This window comes from Poecilia formosa, unplaced genomic scaffold (genome assembly GCF_000485575.1).
Source record: "Poecilia formosa unplaced genomic scaffold, Poecilia_formosa-5.1.2 Scaffold231, whole genome shotgun sequence".
NCBI classification, from domain to species: domain Eukaryota; kingdom Metazoa; phylum Chordata; class Actinopteri; order Cyprinodontiformes; family Poeciliidae; genus Poecilia; species Poecilia formosa.
The window spans coordinates 96,791-123,178 of NW_006800170.1; the positions used below are offsets into that span (position 1 = coordinate 96,791).

A 26,388-nucleotide genomic window follows, 5' to 3' on the forward strand; every position below is an offset into this window, starting at 1 on the left:
TTAAGTCATGTTGAGCCTGCCAACATTCAGTACTGGAAAAAAATGGAATAAATGAAATTGTGTAGCCTATACTATAACTTACACAGAGAAAAATAAATCTGATAACCAGGCATACCCTGAATTGTAATAGTGGGTAAAGAAAGTGGAATGAAATGGAATGATTGCATGACTTCTGTGAACAACAGATCTGCATTATATGTGACTTTCCTCTCTCTTCAACAAAAAAACAGACTACATGGTATAACCATCATGCAAGCTGAATGAAGTTAATCAAATTTAGCCTTTGAATGACTTTGTTTTTCAGAGACATTCATGTGGTGTGTGTACTTCTCTTGAAAATGAGTACAATGTTGTAATTCGGACGATTCTGTGGTTGCATTGGGTTTGTGAACGTCAAGGTATGGCGAGTGTCTTCATGCCACAAAGTTGGGGTTTTAAAATGACACAAATAAGCAGGTGGCGAGAGGGTGGCTGTGGCTCAGTGGTAAGAGTAGTTGAAGGTTGTGGGTTCAACTCCGGCTTCTGCCTTCTGCAAGGCAATTAACCCCAACTTGTCTGCCAATCTGCATATGAATGTATGAATATGAGTGCAATTAGTTGAATGTGGCTTTGAGTGACGAGTATGACAAGAAAAGCGTTCTATGAATTCAATCGATCAGTCGGTAAGTAAGCTATCAGACAGCAACTTGGTTTATTTCTAAGCTTACCCATAAGAGTAAATCCTCATGAATATTCAGGAAAAACTGCATTGTGTGAAACTTCGCCATCAAACATTTTTGACCTATTTCCTATGCTCTATTAAAAGTGATAGCAATTATAATAGTTATATTTAAGGTCATGAAATCAAAGGAATGTTTTCATGACATATAAATTAAAAGTACGTCATCAATAGACAGATTGTTTATGTTTTAAATTTGGGAGCTGAGACAGAAAGAGCTTCAAAATTATGGCTGGCATACAACTCTACAGCATTGTAGTTTTAATGCTTAAGATCATGTTTTTCTGTTAAGATGTATTTTCAGCTGAGCTCTCTAAATGTGTTTTTATGTGTTTCATAAGGCCAGTAACAAAAACCTCTAACATATAACATGTATTAATAATTATAACAAATTTATGCAAAAATAAACATAAAATGTTACATTTAAAAAAAGGGAATTTTAGGACAAAGTACAGATTTAGTCTTTTTTATTATGTTTATTTGTGTGCCCAATTTTCCTTTATGATTTCCCACAACACTGTATTCATGTATTACAACACAATTGCGCAACTTGATATCTATTCAAACTGATCGTTTGACTTGTGAATATACAAGTTCTTCAGTCTTCAGCTCTTTTTTCTTCGTCCCTCTTGATGTTTTTCCTCCAGAGAAACGTAACGTAGAATAGTTCAGATCCTGTCCTTCATCAGGCTGTGCAGAAAAAAATTCATTTCATGTACAATTATATTGAACACTAGGCTATAAAAATAGAAATTTGAACCAAATAACACTGATTTGATTTACAATTCTTACTTACAGTCTCATCTTTTTGTTGTTCTGAGGGGTTTTCTGCACACACTGAACAAACAGCAACATGTATTTTGCCTGTTACATTTCTTATCATTTGTAGCATCTCAGATAGCTTATATTTAAATACATTACATGAATTAAGGTTTTCACTTTCTGGTATATTTTTAAAGAAGCAAGGAGAATAAATGGATATAATTTTGTAAATAACACTTACCTTTAAATATTTTACACGCAAATATTTGGTTGCAAATCAAAATTATATTTACAATCACAGAAATTCCCAAACAGATTATTATCATCAGCAGGATCCAAATGTTGTAACTTTGACCTGGATAAGATAGAAAAAAATAAATGTGTGCATTTTGAAAATATTTATGTCTCCATTTACAAATTTTGCGTGTTACATATATACTACCTTCTTCTTTTCTGATTTCATTTCCGAATAAAATTTCTCCACATGTGGCGACAGCGCAGTAGTAATTCTCAAGGTCAGAGGAGCTGATGTTCCCGGGGAAGAGAAAATTACATTTCCTCTGGGCATTAGGGCTTTTTTCACAATTATCATCTCTTCTGCCTTCAGTGTATATGATATTTGGGTAAGATTTGCTGGATCCAGATTTGAGCCAGAACACGCTGAGATCTCCTGAGCAGGAGCTGTCCCAGTACTCCAAGACAACTGAACACTGCAGAGTCTCTGAGTCGAGCGTTGTGTAGGTCAATGTCCTCTTTGAGTTTCCTATTATAATAAAAATAATGTTTTCTTTAAAGAGTAAGACCTCTAGTTTGACAATAATTATTTTAATTTTGAAAAATTCAATGCACACCACTTTAAAAAAAATTAATTTAATAAATTCTTACAAACATGTAGTGCATATCATTGTGATTTCAAGTCAGAAATAATGTAATCTGGTTGCATTTGAAAAAAATCACTCAACTTTGAAAGCAGCTCTTTAAACCTTTTGAAATTAGGAGACAATTTAGAGATGAAAAAACACTTAAGAAATGTGCTCCAGCAGATATGTTGAGTATTTCTGGAAGGTTGCTTGTTGGCTTCTATTTAAAATAATGATAATCGTAAAACAGCTCTGTAGCTGAAATGCATGAAATATTTATTCACATATTTACATATATGCTGATTTGCAAAGAATGTTTTCTTTTGCTTTTATCTAGTGAGCAGTGGAAAAAATATTTTTAAAAAAGAGAGGCACCAAAGCTCATGAATTACATGTGCTGTCAAACCATCAGACTTTACAGTGGTAAAATTTCTTAAATCATGTTCAAAAGCTGCCTAAGATAAATGTTAACTATCATCTAGAAACGTATTTAACACACACACACATCACATAGCACTGCAATATATGTATATAGTGCAACTGTTGTTTATATTTTGTGATTTCCTTTTTTTATTTTCCTTTCTGTAGTGAGAACAAAGATTTCTAAACATAGCAATACTGAGATCTTGCTATTACCTTTTACTATCAGATGAGTCCCCTTCCAAATAGATTCTGTCCAGTCTATGAGGGCACAGTAATACATCCCCTCATCTTGTTGAACTGTCCCCAGAATTGTTAGGTTGCTTGTTATTCCATCATTTGTTGTACTGAATCTTGAAGCTGGGAATTCTGGTCCAAAAGTGGGATCGACGTTTTTTCGCTGCATCGTAATTAATTTCAGAGTACCTCCAGCACTTTGCTTGTACCACTGAAGCCAAGTGGTGCTCTGAAATTTATTCATAACATCACAAGTAAAAGTTACAGGTTCACCAAGCTGAACGGTGACCACCGGAACCAAAGCATCTGGGTTAAAAATAAAAACAATCATGTGAGGGTGAAAAAAACATACAAAATGCAAACACTAAGCTGAGAAAAATCCACATTTTAGTTTAAAAGTACTTACATCCTTGATGAAGAAGGAAGACTGTGACCCATAACAGAGTCATGCTGACACTGTCCTCATAAAGACACTTGGTGCTTTAGTAACAGGAGGGGGTGTGGCGATCCAGACACTCAAGTGCATCTGATTGGTTTTCTCATTCTTCCTACCACAATGAGCTTCTGTCCTGGAAAAAATATATTGATTCCCGTTTTTTTGCAGTTATTATCATATTTTTGGTTAATAGTCATGTTTTACTCTGACCTGAATATAAACATTTAATTAGTCATGTACAAACGCAATTTGTAACATTACTTGACATACATGTCCTTGGTAGTCAGAAAATTAATAACAACATGTTTGATGAACTTGTAGATTTTCAGATAGCCAACTTAAGAACCAACAGGTTCTTAAGTAATATTAAGACATACAGGGGACCAACTTGAGCTTTATCATAGATGTTCAGGTATTCACACAGTGAGAAGCTGAATTCTCCAGTTCTGACAACTCAATGTTAGAGCAAAAATAAAAGGTCATATAATCAAAGCATCTAGTCGCAAAGTAAAGCAGGGTGAGACTTAACTGGATTTCACTTTTGAAAAAATTTTGAAAAATATTGAATTGCTGGAAAGGGTGAGCATATGTCTTCATATAGACATATAGACATATCCTGTATGTCGACAAAACAAAATAAATTGTTGCTAATTTCAGGAAAAATCAGCAACATAAACTTCTTGATGACACAGATCACAGACACTTTTATCTGGTCCCTTCAAACCTTTGGTCTGGTGAAGAGAGCACAGCGAAGTCTGCACTTCTTAAGTCTCATGAGAAGAACACACTTCCTCTCTCCCATTCTTACCACTTTCTACAGAGGGACAATACAGAGCACATTGACCAGCATCATCTCTGTCTGATTTGGCCGTGTAACACCTCTGACTGGGAATGTACAGGGAGAGTGGTGAGGACAGCTGACAGAGTCATCACGACTGCCTCCTTCCATCCTTCACAACGCTCGCAGTCGCTGCCTGACCAGGGATCAGGAAATCACAAAAGACCCCTTCCACCTTCGCCATGGTCTGTTCTCCCTGCTGCCCTCTGGCAAAAGTTTCAGCACTTCTCAAGTACTTTACACAACTGCATTGGTTGTTTTCCATTGAACTCGGTGATGTAAGGCTGCTCAGTCTCCTTGAAGCTCTCTATCACTGTCCATGATACTATCTGAAGGCCACTTTAAGTTTGGACGTCTGCAGTCATTGTCTCTGCGGACAGCTGGCAGCCCCTGTGTCTTAGCATCTGCTGGACTGTTCTGTTGTTTTAAGTAGCCTACCTCTTGATGAGCTCCTGTCATTCCCACTGCTTCCACTGGTGAGGAGATATCTGGACTATGCTTACTGCACAGGGAGTATCCTATCACAGCACCATGCTAGAGTTCATTGTTATGTCTTTAGAGCAACTTATTCTTTCACAAATGGTTTTAGAAACAACCTGCATGCCTAGGTGTTGAATTTTTACTATCCTGGTGATGGAAATGGTTGTATTATCTGAATTGAATGATTGGGATTGTTGACCCAGTACATTTAGAGATACAGTGTACCTGCCCCTGGGTCTCCACTGTTTAGAGCCAAATTGAAAGACTGAGACAAGTCTTTTCGTGAATTTGTTTCAACAACCAATTTTTTTATCGCGTTTTGTTCTGTCTTAACAATGATCTTGCTATGTTGGGTTTACTATTCATGATTTAAGTAAATCACTGTACATTTTGTACAAAAAGTATGTTGATTTGAATAACGTTAACTGTATCAATCAAATGTATAACAAATATTATAAACAGATGAAAAAAACATTCCGGTGATTACAAGGTTGTTGATTTTACCCTTTATTTTACTTACTTAACCCCAGGGGTGAAAGTAGGCGGGTACGGTCGGGTACTGAGTACCCCTAAAAGATTTAGCGGGGTACGCAGTACCTGCAAGAGAGAGGAGCGGCTGTCTGCTGTAAAAATCAATGGGTTCACTGTGCAACCGTGAGTGCACCCACTAATCAGCCGTGACTGATTAGTTTTTCAAGAACAATCTAAAACACGACTTAATCATCTAATAAATAGCTTTTTTCCCATTTCATATTGTTTCTGAACTGTTCGTACTTTGTTAGAGCAGCGGTGCAAAACGTCGGTCGCGGAAGGTTTTGAGTCGATCTCGGCATTAGGTGACAAACTGAACGCCGCCAGGAGGCTGAGACCAGCACGTCCTCCTCTGGCTCCTTATCAAAACGTTTGTAACTTTATTAAACAAAAAAAAAGAAAGAAATCAACAAAATGTGTTCAAGAATTGAGAAGACTCAGGTGGAAGAAAGACCCAACGTTGCCAGACAATAACAGATGTAAATTGAGATATAATTATACAAAGAAATCTGAAACATATACAATAAACCACATTTACATGCATACACTTAGAGGACTTTAGTTTAAAACAAATATGTAAAAATTATAACAGCATATGTAAATTTTAAAAGCCTGGAAAGAGCCGTCTATCCTAACTTATCTGGCAGTGCTAATATGCAATATTACTGTGATACATCTGTGATTTAGAAAAGTCAAATGTTTTTGTACATATGTTCATTTTACATTATCCCTTTGATGGATGCTGCCTTTCATGGACAGTTTAATGTTTGAATATGTGCAGGTGTCCGATGTCTCCCTCTTACTCTTCCATCTTGTAGGTTTTCGTGAGGAGAAATTTAGCGCCACATAGTTCATCCCATCCTCTTCACCATCCTGCTAAAATAGTTGAGGCATTAGTGTTAAATTCATCATAGAAAATATATCCTCTTTTTAATAGATAAAATAAATCTGTTTTCAATTGTGCCAAAGATGCCCATGTTTTTATTTAGGCAGTTTACTGAAATAGAAATGGTTTTGGTTTCATGTGGCAAGTGATACCGTATGTTGAGCAAAATAAAACAAGTTCTAATTCATTTGCAATTTTTTTCAGGATTTTTATGTAATCAAGTGTCATTTTTTTTCCACACAGCCATTTTTTCCTTCTTCATTTATAAGAAGGAAAATTATTCCTGCAATTATTCCTGTCAATTGTGTTTTCTTTTCATAGAAGGTACGCCTTGCCAATTGCTTCTTGATGTAACAATATCTCTTTCTTTGAAGAAAAGAAAATTCTTGACTGAGCTGTTTCTGCCGATCCGTTTGTCTGTTCTGAGTTTCTTTTCTAAAACATGTCCATTGACGAAGCTATGCTACTATTAACTTTGAATTCTTACTTTCTGCTTTATCAATCTCACTTTCCTGGATAAAAAGCATGGAGGAAACTATTGTTTCTCATAACATGTGGATTCTTTATTACTTTTGCACATAGAAAAATAAAATGTTTTTACCACGTTCCATGGTTGATCCTCATCCAGCTCAGTAAGAGTAGTGACTGTTGCGTCCTCTGTTAAAGGAATAATACATTAGTTGCAGTAATCTTTTGACTATGACATTATTTATATTTTATAAGTGGTGAAAAGACAATTAGGTGTTCTGCTATTCTTATATTTGCCTTTTACCTTACTTTGTACGTGAGAAATCAAAGCTCATTAATCTGTCTGTATAGTGGAAATAAACCTTTACATGAAAAGGACTTGAAGGTGACTGGAACGCTAAGCTGAGACTTTTAGGACGACTTACCAGGGCAACAGCCTGGAGCTCTGAGGGTTTGGGTTTCCGTAGAAAAAATATGTTGAATGGACTTTGTTTATTTCAATTGTTGAAACATGCCCAAGATTTAATTGGGTTCATCCAATTAGTCATTTCTATGAGAGAGGTGCCCAATATCTTCTGAAGTCTGACCCCAGTGCATATAACTTAAGACATGTGCAATTAAAGGATCTAGAGTAAATATTACACACACAACAAACCTACCTTTGTGATTTTCACAATGTTGTTTTGGCTTTCTTCTTTGGAAAATCAAAGTGATGTTCACGAGTACAGAACAAGCCAAAAACGCTCCAAGCAGTACAATAGCATACAGGAACAATTCTTCTCCTAAAAATAAAAACATAGACATTACATGTAATGTAACACATATAATACTGTTTTAGTGACTTTCCTAAATCCACTACAGGGATTTAATAAATCATATGCTGTGGCATTTTTTCATATGATCTGTGTAGTTCACAATCACAGTGACTACAAAGCAATTCATTTGCCATTTACTTCTAAACTTGTTAGGCATGTGTAAATTAATTGCAAAGGCAAGAAAAAAGATAAGGATGTACCTAAAAACTTGCTTGTCTCCACTTTGGTTCCTTCTCCAAACAGGATCTCCCCACAAGTGACCACAGCACAGTAGTAAGTCCCAGCGTCCGAGGAGTTTTGTATAGTTTTAGGCAGACGGTATTCACAGCTCCTTCCTGCTTGTTCTCCACACCGTGTTTTATCAGCATAGATGAATCCTGGATTCGATTCTGATTTTGCTCTGAACCAGAACACATCATGTTCATCTGCACACTGGTCCGTGCTTCCTTTTTTCTTTTTCTCTGGGTGCAGTGAACACTGCAGAGTCACACTGGTTCCAAGCAAAATCGACTTCATGTCTGAAGTTTGATTCACACGGTAAGACTTCTTATTTTGAGAATCTGAGTATCAAAAAGAAAGTTTTATAAAAAAAAAGTAATTAAAAACTTGTATCATTTAGGTATGAATCCAAAATCAGCAAAAACCCTAAAAAATATATCTTACCATTGACAAACAAATTTGTGCCATTAAGAAATTTCATTTCGTATGCTGATCCTGCCTGGCATAAATATGTTGCTTCATCCTTTTTGCTGACATTTTTTATGGTGAGAAAATGTGTCTTTGCCACTTGGTGAACTTGAAAACTTGAGTTTGGAAAGTGCTGATCCAGCTCCACTTTATCAAATCTGCCTCCAGCAACTGTTTGGACCATATGTCCGTAATTCATCTTATACCAGTAAAGCAACGCATTATCACTGCCAAATGTATTACATGTCAGAATCACAGTTTGACCAATTTCAGCTTTCATCAGAGGGATCTTCCCAGGAACCTTTAAGGTTTGAATCACACCTAAAACAAAGAAATAACAGCCATATTAAAACACAGAACAACAGTAAGAAGTACTAAGAAGTAATAGTATAAAACTCAACAAAAATTTGACACATTTAAGTAATTATCTTCTTTGAACTCACTCATTGTGGTTAGAACAATGAAAGCAGCCAGTCCTCCAGCCATTGTCATTTTGTCATCTGTCTTGCACAACTAATGGTTTTCAACCAAGTTAGAAGATTTAGGTTGTCAACGTTGATGAGATGGAAATCACTCTGATTGGCTGAAATAAAGAGTGCACACCCCACAAATATGTAAAACAATGACCCATTTTCATCTAATCTGCAATAAAAGTAAAACGTTTCATACATTACTACAAGGAGGAGCTTAAAACTTGGTTTCATTTTTTGTGGTTTAGTGAAACAATCACTGCCTACCTTTATAGGCTTTAATTACTTTAAACAAAAACATAAAAATCATGCAAATGTTTGCATTTCTTTGCAACTGTTAAGGATGAGCAATATTTTCTCATTTAAAAAAAAAAGAATGAAATCTTGTTTAGACATTAACCTACAATATTTGATGTGTCCTTATATCAGAGTGACCAAACGTGCTCTTTTCCCCAGACATGACCCGTTTTCACATCCTGTCCCGGGCAGCTGGAGGGCTGTCTTTGATGAAGATGTCTGCGTTTTCATCGTTTTCAGGTGACCAGTTAACTGACTAGAGTGATGCGTGCAATACGACATTAAAAATACAAACAAATCGCACTAAGATGGAAATAAACACCAGTTGTTCATTTCAGCTCAAAAATGACTAACATCGGCCAATAGCAATGTTTATTGTTTCATTTAAGTGTTTCAGGACTTTTTCAGAAATCAGAAGATGTTCACTCTACTCCATAATGTTAATTTATTTACAGCGTTATGCTGAATAAGATAAAACTCTCTTTCTCTTTATGTTTTTTTCAACTGGATGGAAACTTTTATTGTATATTTCAAAGTTGAGTCATCACTCTGCTAAGAGCATACCAAAAAGGGAATTTTAAAATAAACTGTTCTCCCTTAAGGTGGTTTGACATGTTTATTCAGTGTTAAATCCTTCAGTTTGCTGAAGGCTGTCCCTAACAGACTTCCTAAGTAAATGTGTTATTTTTACACATTTCATTCAAGATTTATAGTTGAAACCAAAAAAGCTTTACCAACAATTTGAATTGTTCTCAGCCACAAAAGCCAATCTGTTTGAGTGTGACTGCTAATACAGGTTGCAATAATGAAAACTTATAGCAACCTGTTTTCATCCATACTAAAGACCCTTTATCACTGTTTTTGCAGGAGTACTTCAGCAGGAAAACTAACGTAACTCAACTAACCATTCCCGTGCAACATGAAGCTATAAACTCAAGGGACTATTACAGGCAAAATTAATGTCTCTGTAAACCATTGAGACTTTTTTTTTAACTAAACAATGTCTGAGAGGAAAATGGTGCACAAAAAGAGGTCACCTGAATAGTTCACAGGTTGTTGAGACAGACTCACTGTAACTTGAGTCTGCTCAAACGTGATAAAAATCAAATCTTCTTTGTTTTTTCTTTAGATTCTTTAAGTCATCACAATATTGCACGCTCCACTTTGCATAGATCGCAGTATCTGACAAAAACAAAATGTTCCACATGCTTGGTTAATGTTTTTACACAAAAGATAAAGAGAAAATTTTTATTTAAAATAATCTGTGCTGGTGACATGGTTATTTGTACAGATTTATTACAAAACACTGTGCACTGCTGTAATGCAACTAACAAGGGGCAGATGTTGCTTTTTTCCCCAACTTGCAAACATATTCATGTTTACTGGGTTTATCATCAAAAGGCAGCTGCCTTCACACAAACTGAACCCTGACATATAAAAACACAGAAGGTCTTCCTTTAATTTCTAACATCAACGAGCAGAATGAGACAAGACCTAAAGACTTTCCTCCTAAAGTGGCTCAGAAAACAGTTCTTATTGATAGTAAATGAGATTATCCATTTCTGAAATGAAACAACAACCAGGATAATCTGCTTCCCCCATGACACAGTGTCTAATGTAACAGAAAAAAATAATGATATTTCATAATGAACACCCCACAGTGGAGAACCTTATAAGTCACATGAATGCCATAACAAAACATGAACCAAACAAACCACAAGTAAAAATCTTGGTAACTCTTTCTATAATAGCAAAATACAGACAGGAAAAACAAGACAGAAAAACATTAATGAACAAAGGACAGGATAAGCCAATGGTGCCAGAAAACAATACATATAAATTCAGGTATGACTACCAAAAGAAATTGGGAATAATATACAATACAATAACTTAAAACAGCAATTTGGATATGTCTTTTTTTCTTTAATTAAATTTTACTGTGTATAATGAGACAAATCTGGGGGATTTTGTTGTTGTTGTTTTATTTATTTTTTTCATCAAATAACTTACAACTTCCTAGCAGCACACAAAATAAGGAACTGCAATAAAATTTAATTTTCCATTTCTTTTTTTCTTCTATCTTTAAAAGTAGATAGTGCTTTTTAAAATGTATATGCATAAAAACACATGCTCACTAATAGGTTAATGGATTACCGAACATGGTCTCTATTTTTATTCCCCAAGTCAAGTTTCTTCCTTCTTCATCAAACAAGCACAAAATAAATTCAGTAAAACAATAGACAACATATAAACACATTTCTATTGTAAAAGTCTGGAAAAAGCTTTTTATGCTAAGGCTGCACAAAGTGCTAGCACACAACAACATTGCACAAAATATTTGATCAGCCCTCAAAATCAATATTTACAATTATCATAAGCAACACAGAAGTCACATTTTTGTACATATGTTCATTTTATATTATCCCTTTGATGGATGCTGCCTTTCATGGACAGTTTAATGTTTGAATATGTGGAGGTGTCCGATGTCTCCCTCTTACTCTTCCATCTTGTAGGTTTTCGTGAGGAGAAATTAAGCGCCACATAGTTCATCCCATCCTCTTCACCATCCTGCTAAAATAGGTGAGACATCAGAGTTTAGTCTCATATTCAAAATATATTGTTTTCAATTATTTAAAAAAAGGCCAAAGTGTCTATTTAGCCAGTTTACAGAAACAGTAATGGTTTTGGTCTAATCTGACAATGCAGTGACTGACATTTTTAATGCAGTAATCTTAAGACAAGTGATAAACTGCTGCTGTAGATGCTATATTTTCATCAGTGTCAGTGTTTTAGCATATGTCACAGCCTGTTTTCTTTACACAAACAATTTTATACAAAACAAATCTCCCAAAAAAAAAACATCATGTATTGTAAATGGTTTGTAATTCATTTGCTTTTTTTCCAGGATTTTTATGCAATCAAGTATCTCACATTGCCCAAATTACCATTTCCCTCCTTCATTTATACATTGTTTGCAATTATTCCTGTCCAAAGTGGTGTTTTATGCCTTTTTTTATTTGAATACAAAACTGATGTTGCCAGTAGGCAACACGTGCATTCTTTGCTAGCTTTGCTCATAGAAAATAAAAAAATATTTTACCACATTGTATGGTTGATCATCATCCAGTTCAGTAAGAGGCGTGACAGTTGTATCTTCTGTTAAAGGAAAAAGACATCAATTACAGTAATCATCCTTTTGATCATCAGATAAAACCCCTGTCGATATTGGGTGAGATCAATCTTTTTCTATGTATGTTATAGGAAATAACATAATCAAGCCACAAAAGTATTGGACCTCTGAGTGATTGAGTAGTGCTAAAATATGCACCAATAGTGTTTTCTCTTACAGTGTTGTTTACCTCTTACAGATTCAAACTCGCAGTATAACCATGATTAAATCAAACTGTTTCCTATTTGTTAGACCAGACTTGCAAATTAATCTTGATTTTTATATCTGCAATCTATGATGATTTAAAATGTATCATGCATGAACTGTAACTAAGGCAGTTCTTTGCGACCTCAAAGAGGGAACATTAAGACAAGGACTGAGGCAGGCAGGCACTGTTTTTGGCCTGTTATTAGAAGCACTTTAGACCCAATGGAAGTCTAATGGACTTCCATTGGGTCCATTAGACCCAATGGAAGTATAAAAACATGCAAAAAGTGAATTTTTCTTAAAAGGTGCCCTTCTTGGAACTGAATCAGTTCCAAGAGACAGTTGTGATGGTGAAAGAGCAGATATTTAATGAATGTCATCTATTTATGTCTGGTTACTTAGTCTGGTTAACCCACAGAAGGAAGCAGGATGGGGCATTCAGATGCAGGTTGTGAGAATACTCTCTGATAAATTCTCTGACTTGTGAGGTGGTTTATACTTTGCAGATTTAAGGATCTAAGTGCTGAAGAGGTAAATAACTAGTTAGATGTTAACTCCTCATAGCAGGAAGTAAATTGGGGGAGGCTTTGAGAGGTAAAGTGATAGCCTCTCAGTTAAAGGGAACTAGAAGAGGAGGGCCACAGCACCTCACGCAATGTCTTATCTATCTTATATAAGACCTTAAAAGCAAAACAAGTAAGCAAAGATCATCATTCTGTCTGTGTAACGATGTGGACTTGCACTTTTCCAAGCAATGGACTTGGACATGAGTGATACGCTTAGCCCAGATTTCTGTAACGGCTTACCAGTACAATAGCCTGGAGCTCTGTGGGTTTGGGTTTTCTACAGTAATATTACGTTAAATTGTAGAAAGCAGCCCAAAATGAAATTGAATTCATCCAATTAGTCATTTCTATTAGTAATGTGGCCAGTACCTTCCTAAATTAGGCCCTGATCTACATAGTTTTAGTAGTGTGCTATTACATAAATACGTTAGTATCAATATTACAGTTTGCACACAGCAAACTTACCTTTGTGATTTTCACAAAGTTGCTTTGGCTTTCTCCTTTGTAAAATCAAAGTGATGTTCACAAGTACAGAACAAGCCAAAAGTCCTCCGAGCAGTACAATAGCATACAGGAACAATTCTTCTCCTAAAAATAATAATATATACTTTACATCTTATGTAACACATGTAATACAATCTTAGAGGTTTTCCTGAATCTAATATAGGCATTGTGAGCTTTTTTTTATCAATATCAATACCATTATTCTGTAGTTGCAAAGTAGAAAATTAATGTTAATCCTGAAATATGTTCATTAGCATTTGGGCATTGGTTGTCTTAGGAAAACAATACCTGAAGCTCTTAAAGTCACACTATGGTAACTGTTTTCACTTTTACAAATCAATTTCATTTACAAGGCAAGAGATGTAGTGCCATACTCCTTGCACTACATAACATAACGTCTTTGACACAAGTTTTTGTAATTTGTGAAAATCTGTGAATTACACTGGTTCCAGAGCATTTTTTTTTTACTGTAAATACAACATTTCTACTTCTAAAGTCTTCAGGCACATGTAAATTAATTGCAAAGGCAAGAAAAAAGATAAGGATGTACCTAAAAACTTGCTTGTCTCCACTTTGGTTCCTTCTCCAAACAGGATCTCCCCACAAGTGACCACAGCACAGTAGTAAGTCCCAGCGTCCGAGGAGTTTTGTATAGTTTTAGGCAGACGGTATTCACAGCTCCTTCCTGCTTGTTTGCTGCAGTGTTTTTTATCAGCATAGATGAATCCTGGATTCGATTCTGATTCTGCTCTGAACCAGAACACATCATGTTCATCTGCACACTGGTCCGTGCTTCCTTTTTTCTTTTTCTCTGGGTGCAGTGAACACTGCAGAGTCACACTGGTTCCAAGCAAAATCGACTTCATGTCTGAAGTTTGATTCACACGGTAAGACTTCTTATTTTGAGAATCTGAGTTTGAAAAAAGTAAATAAAAAAGATGTTTAAATAATGTGATTTGATTAGGCATGAACCCAAAAACAGCAAGAAACCAAAAAATTAAGTGATCTTACCATTCACTATCAAATTTGTGCCATAAACAAATGCCAGGTTGTATGCCGCTCCTGTCTGACATAAATATGTTGCTTCATCCTCTTTGCTGACATTTCTGATGATGAGCGATTTTATGTTTCCCACATTTTCAATTTGGAACCTTGGGTTTGGAAAGTTCTTATCAAGCTTTAATTCACTAAAAGTGCCGCTAACAACTGTTTGGGCCATATGTCCATAATTCATCTTATACCAGAAAAACAACCCATTATCATGACCTGATGTATCACATGTCAGATTCACAGTTTGACCGAGTTCAGCTTCAATCAAAGGGATTTTGTCAGGAACCTTTAAGGTTTGAATCACACCTAAAACAAAGAAAGAACAAAATTATTAAAACCACAGGACAGCTAAAAGGACATTAACATAGTCTTAAAACAAAACAAAAACTTTACACATTTAAATATTTATCTTCTTTGAACTCACTCATTGTTCTGAGAAGAATTAACGCAGACAGTCCTCTGCACATTGCCATTGTGTCACCGTTCTCCTGCGCAAATGACAGTTTTCAACTCAGATGGAAGATTTATGTTATCGTCGACAAGATTGAAATCACGCTGATTGGTTAAAACAGAAGATACACACCCTACAAATCTGATGAAAATGACCCATTTTCATCTTATCTGCAATAAAAAGTAAAACTTGTTACACTGTAAGGAAGTACTTCAGACTTAGTTTTTTTTGTTTTTGTTTTTTAATTTTGTGGTTTTGAAAAACAATCATACAAATACAGGTTTTAATTTTTTCAAATAAAGATATATTGCCAAAGGTTTGGTTAACTCACCATACACGCAACGTAGGTTTATTTATTAAATGTTCAGGTTAGAGAAGTCTCCTTTGAACTTGTTATTTGTAAAGATCAACAATATATATCCATTTTAAAACAGAGAAGAAAACATTACTTTCACAGCATAATGCTGTACTATATTACATTTAATTACTAGTGACAAATGGCTTTTTATAGATTTCAATATCTTAAGCCACGTGTCTCTGTTATATTACTTTATTTATATTTTTCTGGTAAGATAAAATAACTGTTTCCTTTTTGAAGTTAGAAAAAACACTATTGTATGTTTCAAAGTTCAGTCATCAATTTGTAGTGAAGAGAGTGACAAAGGTAATATTAAAAGCTTTTTCCTTTGTTTTTAGCTGATATTAAAACATTTACCAATAATCTGAAACATTCCCAAACACACAACAAAGTATGTTAGGTGTGGACAGGTTGCTATAATGAAACCTGTTTGGTTTTCAGTATCGTTCATCCATAATGAAGAGACTGTATCACTGTTTGTGGAGAAATATTTCAACAGAAAACTAACCCAACCTGAAGCTACAGGGGACTATGACAGGCACTGGTAATATCAATGAAAAACAGTTATTTATATATATATATATATATACTGAACAATGTCTGAAGGGGAAAATATTGTAACATAACCAACTTTAATGTATGTTCATATCCATCGGGGTTTATCATAAAAGCAGCTTCCTTCATGGAACTGAACTTTAACATTTAAGAACACGGAGGGATTTTCTTTAATACTTTTTATGCCAATCTGGTTCAGTAATTAACAGGATATTTATTTTATTTTTTCTTATCTAAACAATCAGATCATAACTTCGTACTATGGATGTTTCATAGATCAGTTAAAACATCTGTATATAAAATACAGATGTTTTACATCTGTATTACTGATGTAATTCAGAAATACTGTAATCTGTATTACAGATTACAGTATTTCTCTAGCTATGCTCACATAAATGCCATTTTTGATCAGTCATAGAATCACAGTTAGATTTGATGCTTTGCTACTCTAAACTAGTGATGTTATGTTTTTATTTTACTTTGTTCTTGAATTTCATTTTTTTAATTCTCCTCTAGGATCTAAGTTTACAGTCGCCCTTGGTCCAATTCTTCATAGAAGATTGTCCAGAAAACCACAGAATGACTTTTTACTTTTGGTTTCTGCACTGTTGCAAGGTTAACTCATCTGTTCACCTATGTTTCTGCCATGCAGATGCAGAAATGGCCTTCCACTATTCTGAGGATCTAATTACTTTTCTACATGCTCTTGGTAATGTCACATCTGTCTACTACAGGTAAGAGAAGCATAACAGATGGGAATTTCACAGAACCTCATTGCCACAATTCGTCAGAACCCATTAAGACACACAGTATCATGAAATGTTGAGTTATTTTGAGAAGTATAGAAACCCTGTTCAAAGTAAGTTGGGTTTTTCCATTTACTAGTGACGTAAATTTGAAAGGAACCTTGAAAAACTATTGAAAAGAAGTGAAACCTAGCCACCTGAAATGTAAATGCTTGAAACAAATAAACTGCATATTGTCGCCACACGGGGTTACATAAGATACATACATGTTTGCTTTCTAAAAAGTGCGTCTTCAAAGTGTCAGGGACGCTGTGTTGCAGAAAGCAAATCGGGTTGACAAACCTGTGCTTTGATGAAAGGTTCCTGTCAGCATTTAAGCCTGTTAGCCTCACCACTTCAGAGCGGGGACGAGGTCCTCTTATCTCTGAATCTGAGCTCTGTTGCTTATGTTTGGCAGACTTTAACAACACATGCAAAGATTGTGCCACGCCGATAATTTGTAATGGAGCAGCTACTTAACTCACTTATGAAATGTACACCACATGTACACCACAAATGACAAAACATACTTGTAAGATTGCCAAAAGCACTCAGGAAAAGAAAGTGCAATTCCTGTAGTCAGAGGGTTAAATCCTAAATACACCAAAAAAAAATCATATCATTTGCAATTATGATAGGCAGAATACGTAACAATGCTAGTACAATTGTTCTGATTAGCTATACCTTTCCAAGAGATAACTGAGTCATGTACTCAAAAGAGAAGCGAAACAGCAATCGCTTTCACCACAAATGTCTATTCTGTTGTTACTTAGCCACTAACAACCTCCTCTAAGTACTAACACAGCCCCATCATGGGGGGGCTACTCCACTACAATTGTAACCCACTCTTGGCAAAACAGCAATCAAGCCTGAAAAAAAAAAAAAGAAAAAAAAAAACTTCTTCAGATTTGCCTCAGTTGCCACAGTAAAGGATCAGGGGTGTTTACATGGCCTTCAAACTCCCTAAATGTCTCTCTGAAGGAAGCTCCACCCCAAAACTCACACAGTCCAAAAGATATATGAACATCTTACTAACAGTCGCTCTCCACATTTATATCATATGTTCTTTCTGCATGGTCTGACGGATGGAAGTTCGTTTGCTGAATGAGTAAGAAGGAGGCAGTGTGACGTTATGACTGATTAGTTTAAATGCATGTGTGATTGACTCCCACCAAATTTGTCAACAAATGTTTATTTCAAATAAATACAATTAATACAAAGGAAAATAAAACACAGACAGCTGACTCAGTTGTTGATTTAACAGACAAAGACAAATATCACTATGGTTCCACCTCTATGTTCATATTTGAGTCACCCACTGGGGACTTCCTGGAACTGAAGGTAGATTGGCTGGACTATCAAGCTGATCTTTTCATGTCAATATACTCAAATAGCAACAAAAAAAAAACAAAAAAAAAACACAATGTTTAACCGCATTTTGTCTATTGCTATGTACTTTCTCTGAACATTGCTGAAGAGGATGCAAAACAGGTCAACTACAAGTAGATTATGCAGAGGATTGCAGAATGTTTGTCTCCATGGTTTTAGGTGGAAAATAAATAATGAAAAGGACAGCTCTTGTGAAGAGAATTTGCTGACTCAGTCCATGCAATATCTAAAGAAACAATTGGACTGCAATATATCTCTTAAAGTACTACTCAAATGAAAGTTTGTAAAAGTAATTTTCTTTTTTGTTTGTTTGTTTGTTTGTTTTTTTAGTTCTGTGCTGACCCCAAAACGAGAAGATGTATTTCAGGTAGAAATTCTTTAACTTGAGGTGTTTTAATACAAATGCAAATATGAAAAAAAAGGCTTGCATGAACCAAGGGTTTGCACTTAACTACCTGTGAAACAAGAAGCAAAGCCACATGCGGTGGCTAAGCTGCAAGATGTAGGCTGTGGCTGGCCATTTCTATGCGTCTGGCAGACCGCACAGCATGTTTACTCAGAATGTGCAACGTTCTGTGCGTCAACAGGATATGCAGCCAAAGTGCACTAGAAGTTTCGCTGAGTTAAATTTAGCAGAAACTATTTACCTGATGGCACACTTTCCTGCAAAATGATTTTATATTGTTGCAACCAATAAAACAAAATATCAACTTAACCTATGCAACTACGAAAACTGCAATTAGTTAATGATTTATTGGCATTTTTAAAGAACATGCCAGTTAGTTTTGAGATTGCTCAGTTAAGGCAGGGTGTGTGTGTTCGGAGCGATAAGGTGGGTTTCAGATCAACCAGGACAATGTGGCAAAACCAGCAGAGATGGGTAGAGTATCCAAAAATTGTACTCAAGAGCACCACTAATTCAGCATATTTTTTATTCAAGTAAAGGTTGAATGGAGACATCCAGTAAATCAATCAAGTAGTAGTAAAACAGTATTTTGTTTAAAGGCTCCTTAAGTAGAGAGTAACTGATAGTAATATCTTATTTAATATTAAAAAAACATGTCATCGGAAAAAACAAAAATATAAAGTATCATGTAAACCCTGATATTTTGGAGATCAAAATGACCAAAAAATACAAATAACATAATTACAAAATAACACATTTATGCAGATTTGGAAAAGAAACACTTTTCCAAATCCATTTTTTCATTATAAAATTTATAAAAAAAATAATACTAATACTGACTGTAGGTGATGGATGTGTCTGACCTTAACAAAAACTGAAGTTTTATGCGTGCATCTGGTGAATTTATGGTTAAAGCATCTTTGTTCTTCATTTAGGGAAGTTAGTGATGGTGCTCAAGCATCTAAAAATTTCACTCATGCGAGAGTAACGTTGCTTTATATTGCTGAAGTAAAAGTAAAAAGCACAGTGTGGTAAGTTACTCCTCATAGTATATTTTTTCCAAAAAGTAAAGTAAATGTAACTAGTTACTTTCCATCTCTGAAAACCTGTGATGACAACCTGCTCCCGAATTTGTTGTCTGCATTGTCAGAAGGTGAGTGTAGGCTCCTTCATCAACCGGGGAGGTTAGACTGATTATACTAAAATGGAGAACAAAAACCAAAAACCACCATGCTTGGGGTGCAGCCGTGTTGCATCAAGCAGGGCTATGATTTGAATCATCTTTCTGTGAGGCTGCAAATTTCACTTATTTATGGTAGTGGTAAATTTAGCACGTTTTTTTTTTTGTTTTTTTGTTTTCTAAACTGACAATGCATGGAAGGCCGTGCAACTAGAACTGGGTTCAGAAAGCCTCGCCCCACCTGTTTAAATGCTCGGGTGCGCACTGGTGCACCAATGCCCCCGCTTAGACGATTAACAAAAAACAGGTGACAGAGTTTCTCAGCTCCATGGCAATCACGTCCCACGTCTGCCTTTGGCTTTGTCTGCAAGAGGTCTAAGGGGGTCATTTCAAGATTGAAACTTCTGACTGAGACAGATCAACAAAATGATTAGCATTTCAGCTCTTCGCACCTTTTAAAACATGTGGGTCGGAATAGTGACTAAGCAGCATGTCTAAGTAACGACTGAAGAACAGACCCACAGGCGCATTTACCGCGATGGAAACTTCAGCATGCAACTGTCGTAGCACATGCATCGGGAGTGGTTATTTTAGTACACTCCGGCGCTAAAAAAACAAAACAGCAGATAAAAGCTATATTTGTTATGGCTCAAACGTAGACTAAAAAAACCTGATGTGAATTCACACCTCATCTTGACCACACAACCACACTGAGGCTAAATTTTCCGTCATTGCTGCTTGTTTGTCACTGTGCTGTACCATGACCTGTGTGAAAATCAGCTCCAGCACCATAAATGAAGTCAACGAGTTAATTTAAGTACATCAAGCTAATCAGATTCCTCTTGAGTTGTTGCGTTGATTTGTTGGTTTTCCTAAAATGTGTTTAGTCTAAACTAAACACATTAAGTTGCAAATAACACAGCAGTTTAACATCTTAAAGTATTTAAGCCATTGGATTTAATTTAAAAAAAAAATGTCTGAATTTAAAATGTTTTATATTCTTATCAGTGCCATAGAACAATAAGTTAATTATAATTACCAAATTAATTTGGTAATAATAATAATAATAATAATAATAATAATAATAATAATGATGTTAAAAGATCATCTTCTGGATTGAAACAGCATTGCTGCTGTTGCATTATATTTTGGAGGCTGCTCTGTAGGCCCAATATGCTGACTTGGTGCTGAAAAAATCTTTTGTGCCCCCTAATGGTACATTTTATTTCTTTTTTTAGCCATTTGAGAAATTGTCATCCTTTTTACTAGTTGCATTTATTTCTGACGGTCGTGGGCCTAAGACCCTGAATTAGTGTTCAAAAATCCTTTAGTGCCCCCTGTTGGTAGATTTCATTTCATTGCTCCTGTCACCCTTGTGAAATTGTTGCATCCTTTTTTAGTAGTTGGTGTCGCATTAATTTTTGGCGGCCATCCCTCGCGCCAGATGCTGAATTGATGTTCAAAAATCCTTTGGTGCCCCCTGCTGGTAGTTTATTATTCTAAGTCTGCTGAATTATTCACATCTATTTCAGTGGTTGTTTGTTCTGTGCTGAATTGGTGTGAACATAAAAGTTTATTTGAATTTTTTTATTGCTCGTAATGAAAGTTAAATTGATAATTTTTTAATAGGTTAAACTATGCACATCCTTCTTCTAATCAATCTTTTGCACACAGTGTTAACACAAAAGTTTGGACATATTCTTGCTTCTCATATTTTTTGACTAAGGCTTTCAGAGTTTGCTTTTCACATAAAATTACACTTGTTCCCCATGAATTGGCAGATTTGCAGATTGTGCAAGCAGCTAACTATGGTGAGTATGAAACTGATATTAGGCCCCACTTTTACTTTTAATTCAAAGCACAGTACTCCTGTGGATAATCTGAATTTAACTGTGTAAACCAAAATTGTGCTACGTGAACAAAAACACACAAACATACTCCATTATAGTTTTGAGGCCTTGCAGACATCCCTGGCCTAACATTCTCATCAGAGTTGAAAGTTAGTTTTAAGTCTGTTAATAGAATGAAAATGCCCACCCAAAAGGACTGTCAACTATCAATGGGTTAAGTAGTAATGACATTTGTGCCAATTAGCTAATTTCACTCCAACAAAACAGGTAGCAGATGTCTTCTGGGGTGCATTATTATCAAATCCAGCTTCCTATTTAGCTTTCAGGAGCATTCCCCAGCTTGTATGAGGCCCAAACCTTGAGAGATCATGTTGGCTCTTCATGGGGCCTGAGTCCAAGGCAGAAGTCTGGTAGAAACAACGGTTGCACATCCATGAGCTCTGGTCTGTTTGCACCTGCATAAGCTGGTCAATTAATAACCTAATAACATAGCTGACAGTGCTCAAAGTGGTACTACAGCTACTATTCACAAAGAAAGAAAAAAAAAAACATTGAAGCGAAATCCTTGTTCTTGTATGACAGCATAATAATACAATTGATTGTGACTAATTTTGTGACAGTATCCTGTAAGATCTCTGAATACTCATTTTTGTTTCAGACCTGCTCTGTGAACTAGAACGTGTGCAGATTCTCTGCCCCCTGCTGGGTCTGGATAGTACTGCATGGATAGTTCTGTCTGCACTCTGCATTCACTGCCTCACCCATAAAACGAAGCAGTCGCATGGCACAAAAATTGCTCATCTGAATGGCTAAAAACAGTAATGTCTCAAAAGTTTTATAAGATAATCACAAACCACTAATGTTGCAGTTATCGTATTGCATACACCCTCTTCTATAGCATAACGACACAAAAATAAGATTTTTTACCTCAGTATGAATGTTTAAATGTCAGGAATGCAGATTTTAACTGTGCTTTCAGGTACGTTTGTCAAATAAAAAAAAAGGAACAAAAATTTTCCTTCAGGTTTTTATTGAAGCTGAAAATATCACTGGTTTGATACCAAAAAACAGTTACAACATGAAAAAAAGTTGTGCCATATTTTCACCTTGACAGGAATGTTTGCAGACGTTATCAGAGAAAGAGTTCCTGAAGTTTAACATATACAACGGATGCTGCCACTCAACTATCTGGCTGCTGATCATCAAAAGCACATAATTAAAACACTTTTATTCATTTGTTGTGTAATTTAATACTGTGCATGGTGAAACAATGTAGATGAATGCCACTGTTTCTACTGGAAGGCTTTTTTTCTGAAATGACAATCACTTCTGACTTGCTGGTGTTATTCGGAGGAAAAGTTTGGCTCAGAATTAACATTTTAAAAGCAGAGCAAATAAAAGCTTTTTTATTTTTTTTATTATTTTTTTTTACTGCAGTGGCTGTTTTGTATAATGGAGCATTTATTTTTCTGTTAAAACCAAACCAGACTTTCCAGTGTCCATTTGCAGCATTTATACATCATTTTCAATTCTCAGTACCTCTTTTCTCTTCAGAGGTCCAACCAACAGACTTCAGTAACTTTGTGTTTTATGGTGACATTTTGGGAAACGTTTTTAGTGCATGAGTCTTTATATGAGCAAACAGCTGATTAGTGGTTTTACCTCAAAATAAAATTCAAAAACATAGAAACATCTAGAGTTTGTTGGCAGCAAATTAAAATCCAAATTTTCAGTTGGTAAATATGGTGCACCACGTTTACAACTTAATACCATGCACATCCATTGTATGTAATGGCTCAACATGTGTATTTTTTTGCAACATTTTGACAGCCAAGCAATACAACACAATCAGAAAATTATTATTCAACAATCTCCCTCAAGTTAATCTTTTTGTCCACAGTGTCAAACGGCAAGCTTTCCGAATAATTCAAACATGTTTTCTTTCAAACCAACAGTTTTGAGGTTTTTCTAATAACTCAAAATCACGTTAGAGCTAAAGATCGTTCTTTGTTATTTTTGGAAGAAGAAAGTAGAAAAGTTTCCAAACAGCCAGAAAAAGTCACTCACAAGATGGGATCATCATATTTGTCTAGATCTGATTAAACCATAGAAGAATAATTCAAATAATAGGAACTGTTTTACAATAGTATGGTGACTATATTCTAAGATCATGATTACAAATGCACCTTTACCGTTCTCTTTTTTTCCAGTTACACAAACCAGTGCCTTCAAACTCATGTATATCAACAAAAATATTTTACAAATAAGTTAAAAAAAATTGTTTAATACTTCACATTCAAACTCAGCCCCTGGTTTGGTTTTCAGAATAATGTGTTTGTTTTTATTTCTTGGATCAAGTTGGACATGTAAGTTAAAGCCCTCTCTTAGACAAGACAAAAAAAAAGTAACAGGCTCAAAGTCAATCGAGTAAAAGCAAGTAAAGCAGCAAACAGATGTCCTTGGTTTGAATCAACCTCTTGCTGAAACATAATAATTGTGACCACTAATCTCTACTTCACAGATGAGACTATTCACTGTCTCAAACACTCAGAAAAGGTGCTAATTCACAATACAAAAATCTCTTTCAACTTTCATCAAAAAAGTACACCATTCAGTATCAAACTCCAATAGGTCAAAATCTCACAAATGGCACTTAAAACATAGCTGTCCTTGTTTTATTTTTTTTTTTTTACCTCAAAATTGGGGAATGTTTGCTTTTGATAATTGGGGAGAGATCATTTCATTTTGATTTCTTCAGTGAGTGTAAAAAAAATGTTTTTATTATTGCTAATTTAGCCTGGGTTTGTCCTTGGAATGGAATTGCTTTTTTAAAATCTTCAGAATGTGCTTAAGACGGCAGCATGACAGAAAACTCCCTACGACACCTCCAGATTGTAATAACCAGCTATCTCCACAAGGGGGAAACCGTGATCACAAACTGCAAAGACAACAAGGGAACAAGGGAGGAAGTGTGCAGATGAGGAGAGGTGGCAGAGGCTTTGACGCCCCCCTGGCCGTTGTTTCTGCTCCACTTGGACCCGTTTCTCTCCCGGCCTCGCGGAGGCTTTGCCGGATTGGAGATGGGGTTACGTGGGGTTTTGCTGTACGGAGGAGACTGAGGGCCATAACCTGGCCAGTCATCACTGTACCTTTCATCATGATCTCCACCCCCTGAGCCACTGCCCTCCTCACCTGAAATAATAACAAAAAAAGATGCATTCATATTCAATCTGGAGGCAATGAGAAAATATATGTAAGTATGGAGGAATGGTATTTCACAACAAAACGGAAACCTTTGGAGATTTACAGTTCCACATGTAATCCTACAACATGATACATAATATTTTCTTGAGATATTATGTGATCAATACAAAATAGTACATAAACATGAAAGGCAAAAGTTAAATGTTTTTTAAATGCTTCAACAATTATGAATCTGAAAAGTGTGGTGCGCTCTTGTATTTCCCTTTTACTGTGATACTCCCACTTTTCAGTGGAGAAAAAAAAATCTACAAAGATCCACCTTATTCACCTAATCTAACAGGCTGGACAAAGAGTTCATTTATAGTGTCTCAGTTAAATAATTTGTTCAACTTTGCAGAGGTTCACCTTCCAGCAGAACAACAACACTAAACAAAGCTTCAATCGAGAGGTTTAGATCAAAGCATATCCACGTGTTAGAATGGCCCAGTCAAAGTTCAGAATTTTGAATCTGTGGCAAGTCTTAAAAATGTCATTGGGTGATGTTCATTGAAGTTCTCCATCCATTCTGACTGAACTGAAAATAAGAATAGTCTAAATGTTCACTCTCTTTATGAGTAAAGTCTAATGACAGAACACTGAGGTTCCATGAGGAACTGAGGGTGATTACAACTATTCTTTCTACTGATTTATTACACAAAATCCCAATAAAAATAAAAATGTTGAATACTTCAGAAAGGTAACTAAAGGTAAACTCACTGTCTATGAAATTTATATCCTGTCCGCGTTCAGCATGCTTCAGTTTGTTGGTCACCACCTTCAGATCCACGATTAGCTGTTTGACCTTCACATCTGGACGAGCAATGTCCACCTCCACCTCTGGGTTGTTTATTTGGCTGGCGAGGCCATTGCCTGTAACATCTGGCAGGTACCTGAGCACACAAAATCATTCACATACTTCCCATCCAGAAACCATAAATTTTGTGATTTCGAAGAAATTATTTCCTGTCTTAATCACAACAGTGAATGAGAAGTTATTTTAGCTCTCAAAGTCCAGGCTGCTGTAACCACTGCGTCATGAGAAACTACCAGATGTCCATGTCTTGTTTGAGACTGAGTCATTGATGTGGCAAATAAGCTTCAATTCAGTTCAAACTAACTTATCATGTTACAGAAGGATTTCTATGTGCATTTATTTTCTGTTTTTTGTTGTTGTTTTTTTACCTATTTTTGTATACCTCAGGTTGTCGGACAGGTTCTCAAATATTTCTTGATTCTGCAGATAGTAAAGGTGTTAAATTGAACCAGAAAGGTGAATAAACAAAATTAATTCACGAATTACCAAGGGGTACATTTATATTTTCACATAGGGCCAGGTTGGTTTGGATATTACTTTAATAAAAGAAAGCCTAATTTTGAAATTGCTATTTGGATTTATATATATAAAAAATTCCCACCCTCCGTGGGTGGTCTCTTTCATCCTCTGAGCTCGGGTCCTCTACCAGAGGCCTGGGAGCTTGAGGGATCTGTTTGAGCCACTGCTCCAGTTTGGGGGTTCTTTATCCACCAGTCCATATTCTGCACAGATGTTCCCGCCACTTGGTTATGTCGTTCCATGTTACCCTGCTGTTATGTGCTGGACTGTCTCAGAGGCCTCCTTGCACAACCTACACCTTGGGTCTTGTCTGTGGTAGATCTGAGCTTCTATTGCTCTGGTGTTTAGGGCAGTGAGTTTTTCATACCAGTTTCGAGTGCTTCAGGTATGGACATCTGGCTGTACTTCTTGGGTACTGATCTTTTCATTGCACCCCT

The 26,388-nt window shown here is 35.8% G+C and overlaps 3 protein-coding genes across 3 annotated transcripts in view; all 3 read right to left on the reverse strand.

The window, feature by feature from the left end:
* LOC107838250 (uncharacterized) lies at nucleotides 1–3,446 on the reverse strand. Its single transcript, XM_016680051.1, has 4 exons — nucleotides 3,404–3,446; nucleotides 2,977–3,303; nucleotides 1,923–2,243; nucleotides 1–32 (listed from the first exon to the last, which is right to left on the reverse strand). Exons 1-4 carry the CDS (start codon nucleotides 3,444–3,446, stop codon nucleotides 1–3), a joined length of 723 nt encoding a protein of 240 aa, XP_016535537.1.
* An 836-nt stretch (nucleotides 3,447–4,282) lies between these two features.
* LOC103149564 (uncharacterized) lies at nucleotides 4,283–8,631 on the reverse strand. Its single transcript, XM_016680052.1, has 7 exons — nucleotides 8,582–8,631; nucleotides 8,115–8,459; nucleotides 7,652–8,011; nucleotides 7,296–7,418; nucleotides 6,770–6,825; nucleotides 6,656–6,680; nucleotides 4,283–4,407 (listed from the first exon to the last, which is right to left on the reverse strand). The coding sequence occupies exons 1-7, from the start codon at nucleotides 8,628–8,630 to the stop codon at nucleotides 4,283–4,285; spliced, it is 1,083 nt and encodes a 360-aa protein (XP_016535538.1). The 5' UTR covers nucleotide 8,631.
* A 15,435-nt stretch (nucleotides 8,632–24,066) lies between these two features.
* Nucleotides 24,067–26,388, reverse strand: part of gpc2 (glypican 2) — a 14,015-nt gene continuing 11,693 nt past the window's right edge. The window contains exons 10-11 of the mRNA XM_007568780.2: nucleotides 25,336–25,508; nucleotides 24,067–24,567 (exon numbers count right to left, since the gene is read on the reverse strand). Of these exons, the coding sequence (XP_007568842.1) occupies nucleotides 24,281–24,567; nucleotides 25,336–25,508 (460 nt within the window). The 3' untranslated portion in view covers nucleotides 24,067–24,280. The remainder of the gene's footprint in view (nucleotides 24,568–25,335; nucleotides 25,509–26,388) is intronic.

Excerpts from the sequence above, each read along its gene's own strand:
- LOC107838250 (XM_016680051.1), bottom strand. The coding sequence starts at position 3,446 with ATGACTCTGTTATGGGTCACAGTCTTCCTTCTTCATCAAGGAT. Across the intron at positions 3,304-3,403 it reads CTTCCTTCTTCATCAAGGAT|ATGCTTTGGTTCCGGTGGTC; the intron begins GTAAGTACTTTT and ends TTTTTAACCCAG. Across the intron at positions 2,244-2,976 it reads GACTCATCTGATAGTAAAAG|GAAACTCAAAGAGGACATTG; the intron begins GTAATAGCAAGA and ends TTATTATAATAG.
- LOC103149564 (XM_016680052.1), bottom strand. The coding sequence starts at position 8,630 with ATGACAATGGCTGGAGGACTGGCTGCTTTCATTGTTCTAACCACAATG. Across the intron at positions 8,012-8,114 it reads CACAAATTTGTTTGTCAATG|ATTCTCAAAATAAGAAGTCT; the intron begins GTAAGATATATT and ends TTTGATACTCAG. Across the intron at positions 7,419-7,651 it reads GGAGACAAGCAAGTTTTTAG|GAGAAGAATTGTTCCTGTAT; the intron begins GTACATCCTTAT and ends TTTTATTTTTAG.